This window comes from Pelmatolapia mariae, linkage group LG8 (genome assembly GCF_036321145.2).
Source record: "Pelmatolapia mariae isolate MD_Pm_ZW linkage group LG8, Pm_UMD_F_2, whole genome shotgun sequence".
NCBI classification, from domain to species: Eukaryota; Metazoa; Chordata; class Actinopteri; order Cichliformes; family Cichlidae; genus Pelmatolapia; species Pelmatolapia mariae.
The window spans coordinates 14,870,369-14,887,612 of NC_086234.1; the positions used below are offsets into that span (position 1 = coordinate 14,870,369).

Here is a 17,244-nt window from a genome sequence, read left to right on the forward strand (position 1 = left end):
GTGGGATTGGATTTTTTTTTTCCCCCTTTCAAGTCTCAAGCACAAAGGTCGATTTACTCCGGACCATTTTTACATCATGAAACCCTAGAAAGGACACCTATAGCTGATACAACAGATGAATTAGTGAACGGTCTTTACCTGATGATTTTCACCCATCTCTTTTGCATGCTGTCTGGTTTCAGGAGTAGTTCGCTCTCACTCAGCCCAGCCCTACAACGGAGAGAGACTAATTACTTCAGGACTCCACCCATTTCCAGAGGGAAACACAAAATATCCACAAATCTTATTGACGGATCCAGAGTGGCGGGGCATGTCTACAAACACTTGCAGGAGGATGAGTCATCGGACATGGAGTCCATAAGGAGGTGAAACTATTTCTTTGTCTCGTTATTAGTTTTGTCATGTTTGTTTGAGCCAGCAAAGAGGAAATTCTCATCGCCTCCCTCCACGCCGAGGTCAAATAGCCGGTTCAGTGATACAGACCTCTGGACTAACTAAGGTTAAGTCGGAGTGGCAGAGGGATAATTTAGGGAGAAATGAGTTTATGACTGGAAGACTCTCAGTTCAAATCCGTGAACCAGCCTATGAAATGTGATCCAGGGAAATAAATGAGATCTGCAGTGCCCCCCCCCCTCCTCTTTCAGCTGGGACTGTCACAATTAATTTGGAGAACACACTTGATCCCAAAAGCGCAACAGTATCATGGTGCTGGGGAAGATGTGTGTAATCCTCGCTGCCACTGGGCTGCTGCTGTGAATGAAAATTTGTTTTATCTGCTTGTTTTAACAGGGTTAAAAATACAACGGCTGTGCCAAAGCTAATTACCAAATGATGCACGGGTTCACACGAATTTCTAGCTATCCAAAACGGTTTGATTTTGGCTAATGATCAAGCATGGGAAGCGTCATGGTTCACATATCAACAAAATAATTAATTTTCTGTAATTTACAAGCTGAGTATAAAGCCACATTAGATGACTGCGGCCTCTTAGAACAGGCTACATGTTGAAATGGATTACTTCCAGGCTTTTGCACATCTTGAATTGCCCCCATGCTCCCGCTGATGTCGAGTGAAGCGAGCTGGCCTATTTTGACGGCCATCCCGAGCGAAGCGCAACTACTGGTGTTGTTTCAGGAGGCATTCGAAGCGAGAGGGACTTTTGGCACAGCCTAGTCTGCAGACTTAAAACACATTTAAAAAGTACAGACTGGTCACGCTTGCTAAAATGTACCCTGATGTGAAATCCTCTCTGACATACTGATTTTTTTATGTTAAAACAAAGCTTTTCACATTAGTTATAACTTTTCTTTTGGCCTTTTTTCAGGCTGATCGTTGCGTAACGACCACCAAAGACGGAAAATATTTATCACTGAGGTGCTTGTAGTCCTCGGTGCATTGATGCATAATGTCAAGCAGCTCCACTGGCATTTCTCCTTCAAAACACTGTAAACATTAAATAAGTGTAGGTTTTATTTACAGATGCAGACAAGAGCATCTTTAATCCTGAGTAAGACAGTCCTATTTAGCATATGACTCAGAAGCAGCCTAATTTGCTGTCACTGTGTGGAACTTGAGCAATAGCACTGTTAACAGAAACGTCTGTCATTAAAGCAGCAGTGTCCCCTGTGCATTTCACACACTTTAAAGTGCCTAGCAATGTTCCTATTAGCATGCCAACCTGATTGAGCATTACAGTGACTTGTAAGTTACACTGCAAGCTGCCAAACTCTTTATGTGACCTATTTCCATAATTTACATTTTTAAACAAAGCTCCACGGAGCTCAGCAGTTCTTTCAAATGGTTGTGCAGAAAGATCCTTCAGGAGCAGTTTCCCTCTAAACACACACACTCACAAACATGCACGCTCGCACTTATAAGGAATAACGAAACAAACTAATAAAGAAGCTGACGAGAATTCTTTTTCACAGTGTCGAAATCTGTAAAGCTATAGGCAATTAAATCTGCCGCGCTTTGTCAAGTGTTTAGGAGAGGAGCTGAAATAGGAGGGCTTGTCATCTTCTAGGGGATAAGATTGCATTTGTGTAGTTAAACAATTTAGATCTCATTAGCCACTGATAATTCCCCTACACATCCATCACTCAAATATGGCTTTCGCTGGCCTTCTGGAGGTTGAAATGACCTATTTCTCGACTTACAAGCCACGCAACACCAAGCTTACAGCCCCCTCCCTCTCCTCCTCCTCCTCCTCCAGCCCCCCACGTCTCCCGTGTTGCCATGGATACACCCTCTCATCTCTGGAAATGAGAGACGGGAGGTGGAAAGGAGAGTGAGAGAACGCGAGAGGGGAAAGTGAGGAAAGGAGGAGGAGGACTGAGCCGAGAAGTAAAGATGGAGGCACCGAGTGCGGCGCGGTGGAAAGTGTTAATAAAGAGGCGAGAACCACAAACAGACACGAGAACACTCTTCCATTTTGTGACAACAAATCCCCACAGAGTATTGTCAGTTTCATTATCTGGTGTCAAAACATATTTACCCATCATGGTTAGGGGAAGAATTGAAGGCAAATTTGCTATGGGAGTTATTTTTAGGTTTTGTTTTGATCTGTCGGATTTACCTCCAGCTAGCATTTGCCCTTCTAATACCAAGAGTGGGGGTGGGGGTAATTCAATTATTTAAACTTGGTTACGCTACCAACAGTCTCTCAAGGCTGACAATAACACTGGATGTGATCCTAAATGGGAGTCGAGGCTACGGTAACAACATTAACAAACATACACAAACTTGCCCACTTGACTCCAGATAAGTTTCCCCTCTCTGCCGTGTTACTGTCATGGCCGACGATAATGCCTTTCAAGCTTATCTGCTTCCGCTCTCTACGTTTGAAGGAGGATGCATCATCATGCAAATGCACCTGCTGAGACTTACTCCCCCGTTCATCCCCGCTTAATGTTACATCGTGGGCCCATCTGATTAGTTGCTTTCTGTGTGAAAACTACAATAAAATGAAATTAGAAGACGTGTGAAGCGTAAAGTGGCTCCGTGTATTGTTTCTACATACAAAGTCACACAGGGCGGGGTCAGGAATCCACCTGCTGTGCTGCTAAAGCCTTAAATCTCTGATAAGGCAGTGATGAGCAGAGGGATTTCTCAGTTAAACATTCATGCAGCAACAGTAGACGCTGCTCATGCCAAGGATTATACATAATTACACATAGATTATGAAACAACAATACCTAAATAGTGATCATTTTGTTTGGTACAAGATATTTTTGTGCCGGTGTGAAATGATACGGTGAAGCCTTGACAGACTGGCATCTTTCTAAAACACAACGAATGTCATCTTGGTGTTCTAAATATGTAAGGTAACTTCATATTCTCTATTGCTCGGGCTTTTTTATTAATTTAAAATTAGGAAAGTGTCTAGGATGAAAAGGTCAAACTATAAATGACTTTCTCACCCTGACATTTCCATCCTTTTCTCTTTGCCCAAAGGTGTGATTCTGCCAGCGGAAGGGTCGGCGCCCTCCTGAGCAGGACCTCACTCTCTCACTTCACAGCCAGGAAAGGATGGACTGAGGTCCCCTGCACCCGCCTCGATAAAGGTACAACCTTCCTGCCACCCTCCCTCCGCACCCGATCTGTGCCCATCATCCCTTCGCTCCAAGCGTGTGACCTTGAGGCCGGCCACCCAGTCACGAGTGACCGGAACCAAGCGGGGCTCTTCAAGTGGCACCCCGTGCTGGCTGGAAAGACGGGGCTGCCCGTTAGCAATCCTCCCTCTCCCCCTGAAAGCATCGTGCTGGCGACCAGTGTCATGCCCAGCAGCATTAGCCCCGCCGCCGCCGCTGCTGCTTCTCTCCTGGGGTTGGAGAAGAATCTCGGCTCTCCGCAAACACCCTGCTCCTTTGAAATTACAGTGGAACTCGCGGAGGAGTTAAAACAGAAAAGCCTTTGCAGCCCCATGGAAAGGTCTGGGTCTCACAGTGAGATCCACCACGGTGGCACAAACCCTCTTGAGACGAAGACGGCACGGGAGTCAGAGGGGAAAAGTGTCCAGTATTCCCCCAGAGTTCTGCACACAGGCAGCGGGACCAGAGGATGGAAGGCAGCAGGCCAAAGAGAAGCCCGGGGACAGTGCCAAGGTCAGACATCTCTTGTGTACGGAGGGGCAGACTTGGCCACCAAAGGACCCATCTGCAGAGGAATTGGAAACACTTATGCTAAGCCCTCTGCAAGCTGATTGGATTAACTCTGTAAAGAGAAGACACCGTTTCCAATAAATGTATACCTTTGCTGGTGGCTCAGTATGGTTAGCAGGTGGGACCATCTGTGTGGCCACATGGACCAATAACAGATGGCCATCAGTTTTCGAAAGAACACGAACAGATTGAATTCCCGAGGGGGGAAAAAATATATTGACACAAAAGACATCAAATTACAAAAGGAAAAGAGACAAACAAACACACATTGTGAATAAATGTGACTCAAAAGGAAAACAAAACCATGACTTGAGTGGGAGCTTGACTTAAACAGTGTATTGAAAAAAATGCCACTATTACAAGGAGCTTCTACTTAGAAACCAAAATAGTGTGTTATCTCTATGTTGTTTCTCTATTGTAAAGAAATGAAATTATATATGTCATATAATATATGTCATATAGACATATATATATTTGACATACAATTGTGACAAAATAAAGACTAAGATAACAGTGTTAATTATGGGCTTTATTCATCTTAATCCATTTTCGTGACTTAATCGGCATTCTGAAATAAATCTGGACAAATATCGAAGTCGAGTCGAACGATTACAAGTAACGACAAAGCTGTCAGGAGATCGTTGCATTTGTTGGAAATACATCAGATTTCAAACATACGAGTTCTCTTTGCTGCACTTTCTACTGTATGTGAAATTGTAGTTGCAAATAAGCAGGTAGTTGAAAATAAACAGGGTATCACCAGAAAATGCAGGAAGCACCAAAAACAAGATTCTTTATAAGTAAAGCAGTGCACCATATTTGGCTGCTTTAGTAAGCCATCGTGCAGCCTTCTGGTCTCTTGCTGATGGGATTTTGCCAGACTAAAAATGGCAACACTTGCTGTTGTTTTTAAAGTTTGTAGTTGTTAACTTGGGAGCCCATTTTAATGAACTTATTTAAATATTGCCATTTGATAAGCAACAACTACAGCTGGGCCTGTGGATAGACTGTCACAGGGCTGTCGCTAAGTTTTTTGTGAGGGATTATCCGTCCTTCAGAATAGAAGGGTCAAGTTGGTTTAGGTATGTTCAGTAATCCGCTTGTCGAATGATAAGATATCAAGCTTTTGCTGGTTCCGAGCTCCTACTTCACTTCTTTAAGCTGTTGGCTTTTTAACGTGTTGCAAACCTTTGTTTTATTTAACAGAGGAAAGCCCCCCCTTACAGATGTGCGACACATCTTTTTAAAACTCTACAGCCTTTGGGCTCACAGTGTCCAAGACAACAAATACTTGAATGCTTCAAAAAAGATTTCAGTGTTAGCTTAAGATCACAACTTTGGCATAGCGAGTAATCCAAACCACCCAGTAACACAATGATGACCAGCCCAATGGATCAAGTTTTATCAGGGAAAATTTGACCTTCATTCCACATCTTTACTGTGCTGATGTGTTCATGATACCCATAACTCCCTAGCCATCACAATATGTCAGCTAGCCCAACTTACTAACCTTCCAAATGTTGCCTGCACATTTCAGGGTTTTTTTAAAAATACTGAAGTCAGAACAGTATTATGCATCACCTTTAGACAAAAACTAGTGAGCTAACTCCTCTTTTTCAAATGTTAAACTTAATATTTTATCATTTTATAGGAACTGATTTGTTTTTGCAAACCATGGGAGCTTTTGGAACTAGAAATCATCGAACTTAATAAGTGTATAAGGATTCTGGTTTGGTTCAGTGAAATTCTATTTATGTAGCTCATTGGTTAACAATAAAGGCCTTCTTAATATGATAAAGGTGCTTTGTTAGTACACAATCCAACAATCACACTTTTAGCAAGCACTTGGCAACTGTGGGGAGGAAGAACTGCCCTTAAACAGGAAAAGCAAAACACAAAACACAGATAAAAAGAGCATTGGGGGTAACAAACATGGCAAAACACAAACTAAACACTAAACTTCAGAGCACAGCTAAGCTGCTACTACTGCTCTTGCTACAAGTGCTGAACCATATCAATATTACCACAGCCCTTTACCTCTGAGGCATATAACCAAACACCTTCATACCCTATGATGTTAAAATGAAAGAGATGACTGGCGAACTTGCCAGTGTGTTATAGTTAGAGCCACAACCACGAAACTTCAAAATATAGAGAGTGGTATAGGAGTATTGATTGCCGTATCAATATACAACGTTTCCGTGGTAATGAATGGCTCCTTTCCCTTTAAATCTAAAAATGACTGTTTTTAGGTTGGTATTTTTTGCTTGTGCATGTGTGTGCACGCAAGTTTTCCACAATGGATCTCACAAAAAAAAAGATGTAAATTGAGCCGAGGATAATGGGGAAAGCTTTGGTAATGGAACTATTGTGTATGTGAAGAAAAAGGTGACTCAGATACTGTGAATGATAAGAGTTCTTCAAAGATTTTCCATGTTCTTACTGAGTGCAGAATTATACTCGTTATTCATTATTTCCTATGATAAACCTCATGCCGTATCCATAGGCTATGAGCACAAAAGAAGACCTCCTTCCACTGTGATGAATTCTAACAATGGCCATGAGGTTTGTGGATGGAAATGAAGCACGGCAGCATACAAGCTGAACGCAATTCTTTATTTATGCCTCATTTACGTCAAATTCACTATATCTCACTTTCCTTCCTTTCAGGTTTGCAATGACTGCTGGCAAGGTAGATTGTACAGCACTTACAAATGGGTATTACTGAGATTTCTTCATCACTTTTTTTTTGCAGAATAAAACTATCTTAAGTCTATAAGAAGGCTTTTGTGAAGATTAAAATGAACTTCATTGATCCCTGATGAGAAATAGAGCCAAGACAGCTGCAAAGGAAAGATAAAATGACCATAAATAGAAAATAACTTGCATCCTAAATGCAAATGCATACAGTAAAAGCTGGTAAGACAGAATTCACCATACTTTTCACTGAATTTTCAGATGCTGATGGAGATTTGCATAGGATATTTACCTGATCACAAAAGGTGCCCCAGGTGTGCGAATACAGTTGTATTTCTTTTCTTATTTTTAAAGTGAATAAATAAAGTGAAGAGCACATTAAATGGTGATATTTCCATACAGGGTATAAGTTATAGTGTGCATGCTGTTTCCTTCATAGCATGCAAAAGATTATGGACTGACGTGTTTCACAGCACTCTAAACATGAAATAAGACTAATGACCGCCAAAGATGGAACACGATTGCCTACTAAAATACAGTTCATCACATTTCTGAATGCATCATTCAGATGCACATTTATCCATCAGCGTTTCATGCTTTACCATCAGGAACAAAGTGATATGTGCAGGAAATAGCGTGAAGCAAATGTAGTATATTACCCTTACCATCTAAAGTAACAACTATGCTGTACGCAGAGTCATCATTAAGCTAAAATGCAGGCATTGGGTGCACACTGGAACAACCCAAATAATATAGAAGGAAAAACTATCAACTCAAGGGAGTATTTTGCGAGCATTGTGTGGCTACACTTAGACAGAATGGTCACTGCAAATCAATGCAGCATTGTTTTGAGTGATTATATTTATCCCGTGATGAAATATTTTTATCCTGATGGAATAGTCTCTTCCAGGAAGACAGTGCCCCAATTCATATGGCAGAAAGGGTCACTGAATGATTTGATGAGTATGAAAATGATGTGAATTGTTTGTTATGGCCTTTGCAGTCACTCTATCTCAACCCAGATGAATACGATGAGAGATTTTGGAGAGATTTTGTCTTAGGCACGCTCTTCACTACTATCAGCATCAGCAGAGTGGGAAATATCTTTTGGAAGAGTGGTGTTTCAGAAGAGTATCAATGCAATGGCACACCAAGGAAATGGTGGCCCAGGAATTTACCATGGCCCTAATTTGTCTCCCATATCTAATTCAAATGGCCTAATATCTGTGAATAGCACTTTGGGTTTTGCCAAATTACACCTATACCTTATATTCTACCATTTAAGATGTTGAGCAGATTAGTTTGTCACATTTTGCACATTTTCTGTTAGTAAAAATGTGGCATCTATTTTTTTAGTTAAGTTAGTTTAGGTAGTGTTAAAAAAAATTTAAATCTGTAGATACTGTTTTGCTGTTTTAACAAAGAAGCCTGAAGTGTCTCTATCCAATAATCCACCAAACACTTGAAGTGGATACAGTCAACACTGGACACCAAAGCTCTGAAAATCCCTGATCATATCTCATGGAAAACTGCCAGCTGCAAGGCCATGCTACTTACATACAAGCTCTGAACCACATGTTAACTGATCTTCTTATTGAAAAAATTACATAACGACCAATGTGAAAATCACAATGACACAATGGCGAGCTTTCTAAACAGCTCACGATTGTAGTCAAATATAAAGCTGGAAATAATAGATTGCTGTCAGAGAAGGCTCTTCCCATGTGGCACTAATGAGAGGCCGTGTGGATTTGAAAAGGCCGGGATCAGTCTTTGATCACAGCTCACAGTGAATGCTGGAAGCGCTGTTTGAAGCATCTTTTTAAAGAGTCGCAGTCTCACTGTTTGCAGACTGGGTTCTCCCTCTAAAACATCTGAGCCAGGGATCCAGGCAGCACTCACCCAAACTTAATCAGCTAATATCAGTAGTCCACATGTAACAAAAGTAGTGGATCCATTTTGTGGGAAACGGGAGAAGACACTGGCATTGTGAAGGGACTGCAGCACAAAAATGAGGAGGATGAAAAATTAAGTGTTCTCATTACCTAAAATGAGTCGGGTTTGTTGGAGGTGGGCCCTTACCCTGTAACTCTTCAATTAATCCTCGCAGGTGTTGACTCTTTTATGTTTCTGAGGAATGTCACATACACACTGGTCTCTCCTGCTCAGTGTGAGAGGAATACTAATGCGCCAGGGGTGCAAGGGGACTGTGAAGTTCCCCGCCAGATGGCATGGAGATTATGACGACAGCAGGCCAGCATGTGTAATGCAGAGCTACCAGTGTGGATGTCTCCTAGCATCTCTCACAGGCTCCCCTCGATGTGGGATATCAGGTGATATTTAACATTGCCAGTGGCCATGTTGATAGTGGCAGTTTCTCTCCTGAAAGGAAATATGTTTTGTTTGTTCTTAAGTGACAGCTGCTGACATTGTGAATGCAGCAGATTTAGTAGTTAAGATAGGATCTCCTGCAGTATGTTTCATATGAACGCTGAAGCTTCCTCTGTCTGTTTTTAATGTCTGCATAAGGACTTACAGTTTCAATGAACTGGCATGCACAAGACCAGAAGTAACCCAAATGGAATGCAATCATAATTATGCAAATGGTAAATGCACTGATACTTGTATAGCACTTTTCTACTTTATTGGAGTACCTAAAGTGCTTTCTTATTAAACGCCTCATTCACCCATTCATTTATAGAAATGACTTTTTCTGTGCTTAAATGCTTTTAAACTAACCTTCACACATTCACACTCTGACGAATCCCAACTTAGTGTTCAGTATCTTGCCCAAGTATATTTTGGCATGTAGACTAGAGCAGCCGGGGATTGAACTGCTGACCTTTTGATTAGTAGATGAGCCAATCTACCTCCGGTTGCACGTGGTTCCCTCCTTTTACATGTCACAATGCTTGGTTGATCAGTCAAGATGATAAGTATTAGCATAAATAAAGCCAATGTGGAACTGGCTTACACTTGCATTCTATCTGAAGACTACCAGAAGAGAAAAGCTGTGGCAAAAGATTTCTAGACATATAGAAGTTCGATGGGAGAACAGCTTTCTGCCTTGACCGCTGCAAACATTTTTTTTCCTGAGTTAATGGACTCAATCACTCATTTTGGGTAATATTGGACAAAGAAAAATGTTTTATAAATCTTGGTGAAACAATGGTTCAGTATGGAGGATCACTGTGCTAAGAAAGTGCACACTCACTGGCTAATGACAGTCACGAGTCTAGTATTGAATACCCAAAGGTAATATGTAGCACAAACAAAACTTTGATACTTTGACAGTTTATTTAGCAATGCCAACAAACATGCTAATGTTGCTAATGTTTATATGCTGCAATCTGTTCATTATTTGTTTAAAAGAATCAAATTCTCCTTCGTAATCATCCTCTAAACAATATAACAATTATAAATATTACAACAGAGTAGAGAGTTTATAACTGAAGTTTTACCATAAACGTCATTCTGTATTTTTAAGGCTGTCATATTAGCTTGTTCATAAAATACATTTAACAGTAAAAATCATCATTCAGACAAGCTGAGCGATGAACTGCAGTGCATCATCTGAGACAGCAGTTTAGATAAACTACCCCATATGGCAGGAAGAGTTATATGTTCAAGACCAATCAAATGCAAGGTGGCAGGGGAGCTATGTTTAGCTTCACGATAGCGCTTAGCTACGGCACACTCCAAGTTTTCAGTACAAATGGCTATTTTTTAAGATGGCGATGGTGAAAATGGTCATCTCAGCGGGACTTCAGTAACCAGTGGGTGATGTCATGCTAGCTATGTCTATCTTTCATACTGTCTACGGTTGGACAATGGGCTGCAGAGCTAATAAAGGAGTGAGGAGAGTTAGAAAGGAGTCTATTGATCAGGAGTGGGCAATTAGTTTTCACCAGGGAACTGGGATGTTCTGGAGCGCCACACAAGTAAACTTATAAAGAGATAAAATTAACACTGAACAGAATTGAGTTCAGCTTATTGATACAGATGAATCATAGATGAAGAGCTAATTAGTGCTAATAATGCTAAAAATTCACTCACCTATGAACAGGAGAACAGACTTTTTGAGTGATTTGTTAGTTGCTTACCACAGAGCAAGCCGTCCTATTAGCCTGATGACTGCACGAAAAACAAAGTGCAGCTCTGACTCAGATTCATTTGTGATGCTGAGCAGATGACTACCGGCTACAGCTGCAATGCATTGCTTAATAAGTGCAATCAAAACAGGTGAATTACTTTTTCTTTCTTTTTTTAAAGGGAAAATTGAATCTAAAGGTGACAAAAGCGTTCTTTGAGGATAGGCTTACTTATGGATTCCAGGATCAAGTGGTCATTCCCAGAATCGTAATTATTGCCACTTTGGCATTTGCTTAATTGTTCAGCCCCAGCTGTCACTTTCAAGAATATTTTATATTCATAGTATAATTAATACAATTTGTTGAAGATGGGTAAATGCTGCACATATAAACAATGCCAGAGTATTAAATTTTAGAATTATAGGTGGAAAAAGAGAGTCAAGATAAGACAGCGTGACAAAACCCAGCCAATCTTGTCTTTGTGTCCGCTGCTATTAACATAAGAGGTGGCATCACTGCATGATTGTTGAACAATGGCCCAAAATGGCGAGCGGAGAGAAGACCTTTCTCTTTCAGTCTGAGGAGCTGACAAGACTTGGCATTTAACAATTATGGTTTTCGACAGCTGATTTTTTTTTCTCCTTATTAAACAGTAATCTAGCTGTCCTGCTACTATGTCACTGTGATATCCCAGCTTGGTCAATTATCCATGTGATTTCAGACAAGGGCTTGTTTTTTTGTTTTTTACCCGTAAGGCATTCTTGCAGTATATTATCTTGTGTAGTCTTCCATTTAAATGTAGAGGGATTAGCAGAACAATGCAGCTGCTAAAATGCTGGGAGTTTATCAATGGGGCAGTGCTATTGTTATGTTAGCAACAATAGTCCATCTGCTCCCCCTCGCTACACTGCTGCCCTGACATTGCGGGTCGGAATTATTAAGCAATTTTTTTTTCACAAAATTTCTCACACTGATGGCAAAACTAATGTTATTTTTTCAGTGTGACACCGTAAAGTAAAATGTATGTGATCATTTGCTTCACTTGCTCAAACCAAAAGTCAAGACAGGAGTTTTAATAATGCCACTGCGGCATTACACTTCTTCCTCTGGAAGAAAAAAATGACATTCATGCACTAGTAATATCAAGAGGGAGAGTGTGAGTGATGAGCTCCATAGTGAACAAAAACAGCAGGCTTATTTTGTGGAGGTTTCTAAAAACCACAGTGCAAAAACATTATACATCTTAACGCACGCTCAGATCATTAGGCACACTATTGTCATATCATGTACTATTTTTCAGACAAAGTTTGACGCTACACTCGCTTAATGACCAGCCCAAACATATGGATGACGGAGAACTAATTAAGACATCTGAAAACACACTGTTCATTTGGTTCATTTGGTTGGACGCTGCTGCTTCCTTGAAGTTGACAGTTTAAATTTCCTGCTTCCAAAGTGGTAAAAAATGGGTCCTCAAAAAATGTATATCTTGAGTAATGTGCAGCGTTTTTGGGCTGGTTTTCAATCATAACGCTCCTACGGGCACATACATCATCAAGTGACATACCAGGCAGCATGTACGTCAATCAGTTCTCAAGGTATGTAAATACTTGTGGATAAAGTTGTTGCATCCTTAGTGATTCATCAGGCCACAGGCCTAGGGTAGGTCCATGTTCATATTACATCTAAGACAAAACAGGGTGCTCCCAAGCATGTTAGCCTGCAGTGTGCTGTTGCTGTTAGCTGCAAAGCCAGACAACATAATAATTACAAGGTAACTTTCAAAAATAGGAATAAAAAAGGTTCAAGGTAGTAATTTAGATAACATAGGTGGACCAAAGAGGTGGAAAGTGGGTCTGAAGTCATCCAAAACAAAGTTTTCACAGGACTCTATGGACCCCTACTGGTTCCATAAGAATCAGAGTCAAAGCATTAACCAAGTTCTGCTAATCAAACACAATTTCATTAATTAATCATCAGCAAGTGTTAGCACTTTTATAAAAGTAGAAGCTTTCTCAGTTTGCTAGTCAGGAGCATTCAGGTGTGTGTTAGCACAATCCCACAATCTTCCTAGGAGTGGATGTCCCCAAATACACCCCAAACTCTTGGGGTTGTGCAATGCTTGGAGAAACTGCAACAACCCCAAGAGCTACATCTAAGATTCTGCAGGCGTCAGTTAGCATGTTAAATGTTAAAGTTCATGAAAGTACAACTACAAAAAGACTGAGTAAGTATGACATGTTTGGAAGGATTGCCGGGAGAAAGCCTCTTCTCTCTAAAAGGAACACGCAGCACAGCTTAGCTTTGCAAAGTAGCATAAGAACAAACCACAGGAGTTCTAGAACAATGTCTTTTCAACAGACAAGACCAAAGTGGAGATGTGTGGCCATAATGCACATCACTACTTTGCAATAACAAATGGAGGATATCAGCACAAAAACCTCATACGAACTGCTAAGAATGGTGGTATCTAACAGGACAATGAACCGAAGCAGACCAGCAAATTTACAACAGAATGCCTGACAAAGAAAAGGTGAAAGAAAAAGCGTTGCAATGGCCCACTCAAAGTCCAGACCTCAGCCTGACTGAAATGCTGCAGAGAGTTTCGCATAAATGAACATCTGTGTGTTCAGCGTGAAGAAGAAGTTAAAATTCCTCCACAACGATGTGAGAGACTAATAAAGTCATACAGAGAACGACTGCTGCAAGTTATTGGTGTTTCTACAAGCTACTGAATTATTTTTCAAATGACTGTATGCTACCTCCACCAGTGTAAAATATTCTCTTGGCAAAGGAGAAATAACAAAGGTGAAAAAAAGAGGCTGACAGACAGAGTAGTGTGTTTCATCCCTACATGGCCACGCTATTAACAAGAGGTTGGATCAATACCCACAAAGCTCTTTTCCCAATTAGCTCCATATATGCAGCCAGTGTGGTACTTTAAGATGTTTTTTTAGTGTTGTCACTGTTATATTTTGTTACCTTTACAAAGACAGGTACTGTTTAGGGAAATGAATTATAAATACTTTTTTTTAAAACTAAAATTAAGCACAAAGCGCTCAAAAGTTTTGGGTCACTTTGAAATACACTTGTGTTTGTAAAGGAAACATTTGTTTATATCTAATATAATCTGAAAGTAATCACAAGTATTGGAAATGACAATTCATGGTTAAAGGAATCATTAATCATGGAGCATTTTTTTTTTTTTTAATGGAATAGCTACGCAGTGCAGAGGCCCATTTTCAGCAATCAACTCCTGTGTTCCAGTGGCACATTGTGGTACCTAATGCAAGTTTATCATTGTTAAAAGGCTGATTGATCATTAGAAAAACATTTTCCAATTATGTTAGCGCAGCTGAAAATTGTTCTGCTGATTAAATAAGCAATAAATTTGGCAACTATCATCTCCCATCACAAAGCCCATCACAGTATTCTTAAAATGCAGGCTACTCCGCAGGGAGCAAATTGCCAAAAAAAAGTGAAGCTTCCATATAATGGTTTGTATTGTGCCCTTCACAGAACAGCACAACTTGGCTCTAACCAGAGTTGCACAACTGAGCAAGAGGACAAATACATTAGAGTCTCTAGTCAGAGAAACAATTTGCCTTGCAGGTTGTCATCTAGCAGCTGTTTTGAATAAAACCAGAAGGTGCCAAGTTTTGCTGGAAAAGGAAAGGGAGCAGTTCACATTCTCATGTGAAATATTTGGGAAACTTTGTGCATGAAACAGCCCTCAATCCTTCAAACATAAATAAAGGGTATTAGCTATACTTTGTAAGAAACTGTTTTTACTCCTGTTAATGTGCTTAGTTAGCATTTTAACGTGATAAAGCTGCAATAAGTAACAATGCATCATTGTTGGGAGTATTTTTGTGCTGAAAATGGACCTCTATACAACTACATAGACATTCTAGTAAAAACATTAAGAACTCTATTATTTTATGACTTATTATTTTCAATATGTTTGATCAGTTTAGATCAAAACAAATGTGCTTTTCATTCAAATGAAAGGCGATCGGTAAGTCCAAACCTTTGCTGGGAGATGTATGCCCAGATTTAATACAGGAGTTTAGACTACATATGCTTGCCACAAGGGAATTTTTCCACAAAAATCACTCTTCAGAAGACTCTTTAATACTCTATTATACTTCTGATGTGCAGGAATGACAGGGACACTTCATGTATCCCACCCCCCTCACATACAAAGAAACCCTTAGGGTTGCTGTCATTGATGGGGCATCCACAAGCTACATCCCTCTGATCCTGAGAGACTCCGAAGTCAGCCTGCAAGACAGATTGTGGTCTTGACCTCAGACTCTGGTTGGGGCTGTGCTATAATCAGGATGTTCCCTATGCACAGGCTGTCAAGATGCAGACTTCAGAACTGCTGAGTTCAAAGTGGAGTGAGGTCAAATGATCAGAGAGAGAGAAAGCGTGGAAATATTTCCGTCAAATTCTGTATTTCTACATTCAGTTATTTCTAGCAACTGTTTCATGGTGGAGGCAGTTTGTGTTAATTGATACAATCAGGCTCAGTGTTAAATTCAGTATCAATCTTCACAGTGCATCTCTACTGTTTCAGCATTTACAGTCTTTTTTTAATAACCAATTTATAACATAAGCATAGATTTCTGAGAAATATCCTTGTTTTTTAAAGAAAAAGACTGATACCAGTGTCAATTTTGTCTAGTAATTACGAAGCTGCAACCCACAGCAAGCGGATGTAGCTCCTCCGGTTACATTGCAAGCTTTGCAAAACATTGACAAAAAGGACCTCAGGACATTATTGCTTCCAGTCAAGAAATAACAAGACACGGCTTGTTACTTTTGCACTTCAGTTTCAGACATACTTTTTTTTTGTTCTTTTAAAAAGGTAAAAATTAGCAAGCTGAAAAGTGATGCCAGTGCAAAAGTGCTTTAAACCACCTTTGCTTTTAGCAGCCAGCAGAGTGTGACCACTGTTTGCAAAAAGAAGGCCACGAGTAAATGACCCTTAATATATTATGCGAGAAAATACTTAATGAATAAGTGCCGGTTTTAATGAATAGAACAAAATGGTTATGTTGTGAACTATAATCCCTATTAGAGTCAAACTAGCTTGATTTATTGGTCACATCTACCCTTTATATGTCACCTTTAGTTATAAAATACTCAAGATAAAAAACAGTCAAAACTTCAGCAACCACTAGGTGACGTCACAGTGGCTACAGCCATCTTTTAAATACAGTCTATGATTTCCAGCTTTCCTGCTAAGCTAGCTGTCTGCTTTGGGTCCATCATACAGGAGTCCTTATAAGACAAACTTTATTTCTAATCATGCTGCCGTCTAGTCCTCACACATCATGATAGCACTTCAGTTTATCTGGATTTTCGCAACCTCACCCGCCCTGCATTGTCCTCATTACTCAGCAGCTGCTCCTAATTGCTCGAGTCTATTTAAGGCAGAATCTCCTGGCACTTCTTGTCAGGTTGTCAAGTCTTGCTGTTGTCTAAACTGCTGTATACTGAGCATAAGTCTCTATTTCCAATCATCAGTGACCTAACCTCTGCAACCTGCCCACTCATGCTGCTTAACTTCAGCCAGTTTTCTCCAGTAGTCCATAGCCGAGGGTAATCTGTTTCCCCTCAGTTTTCATCTGCAGCCCATCACTCTTTTCTCTTCACTCCGTACTCTTCTGCTCGCAGCTGATGTTCGAGTTTTCCATCACGCTTATCTGCTATACAGCCTGCATTTGCAGGAACACTGCTGACATGGGTGAGTCTCAGTGCTAGAATCAAAACAGTGTGATAAGCAGTAGTGTAGGTTTGGCTTCACCTGCTGATCTGACCCATAGACCCTGAGACTCAGAGTTATCGGCAACCAGTATACTTAATATGCAATATCAAATTTTAACTAGGAGTTTTGGGGTTTCATTTAAATAACAAATGTTTGAAGGTGTTACTAAATGTTACATTTACATGAAAATTGTACAAACTGGAGCTGTGTTGGTTTAATGTCAGTCTATAATCAGGAGTATTATCAGACTTTGTCAATCTCACAAGTGAATACACAGACTAATTTAATGTGTTTTTCCTTATTAATTTAAACCCAGAAGCTAATTAATAAAAGGGAAAATGTTATTTTGGTGACCACAGCAGACATACAGTATATATACTCCAAATACTCATTAACAGTTATTATCATGAAGAAATAAATCATTTTTGAAGAGCTGTATCATCATTGCATTAGGACATTTTCACATTGAATCTGCTTTTGAAATAGGTTTTGTATTTGCTGCAGGGGGAAAAAAAAGATG

At 40.2% G+C, this 17,244-nt stretch overlaps 1 protein-coding gene across 1 annotated transcript in view; it reads left to right on the forward strand.

The window, feature by feature from the left end:
• nrg3b (neuregulin 3b) overlaps positions 1 to 4,660 on the forward strand; it is a 195,983-nt gene extending 191,323 nt beyond the window's left edge. The window contains exons 8-9 of the mRNA XM_063483027.1: positions 183 to 365; positions 3,454 to 4,660. Coding sequence (XP_063339097.1) covers positions 183 to 365; positions 3,454 to 4,201 — 931 coding nt within the window. The 3' untranslated portion in view covers positions 4,202 to 4,660. The remainder of the gene's footprint in view (positions 1 to 182; positions 366 to 3,453) is intronic.
• Positions 4,661 to 17,244: the final 12,584 nt, after the last annotated feature.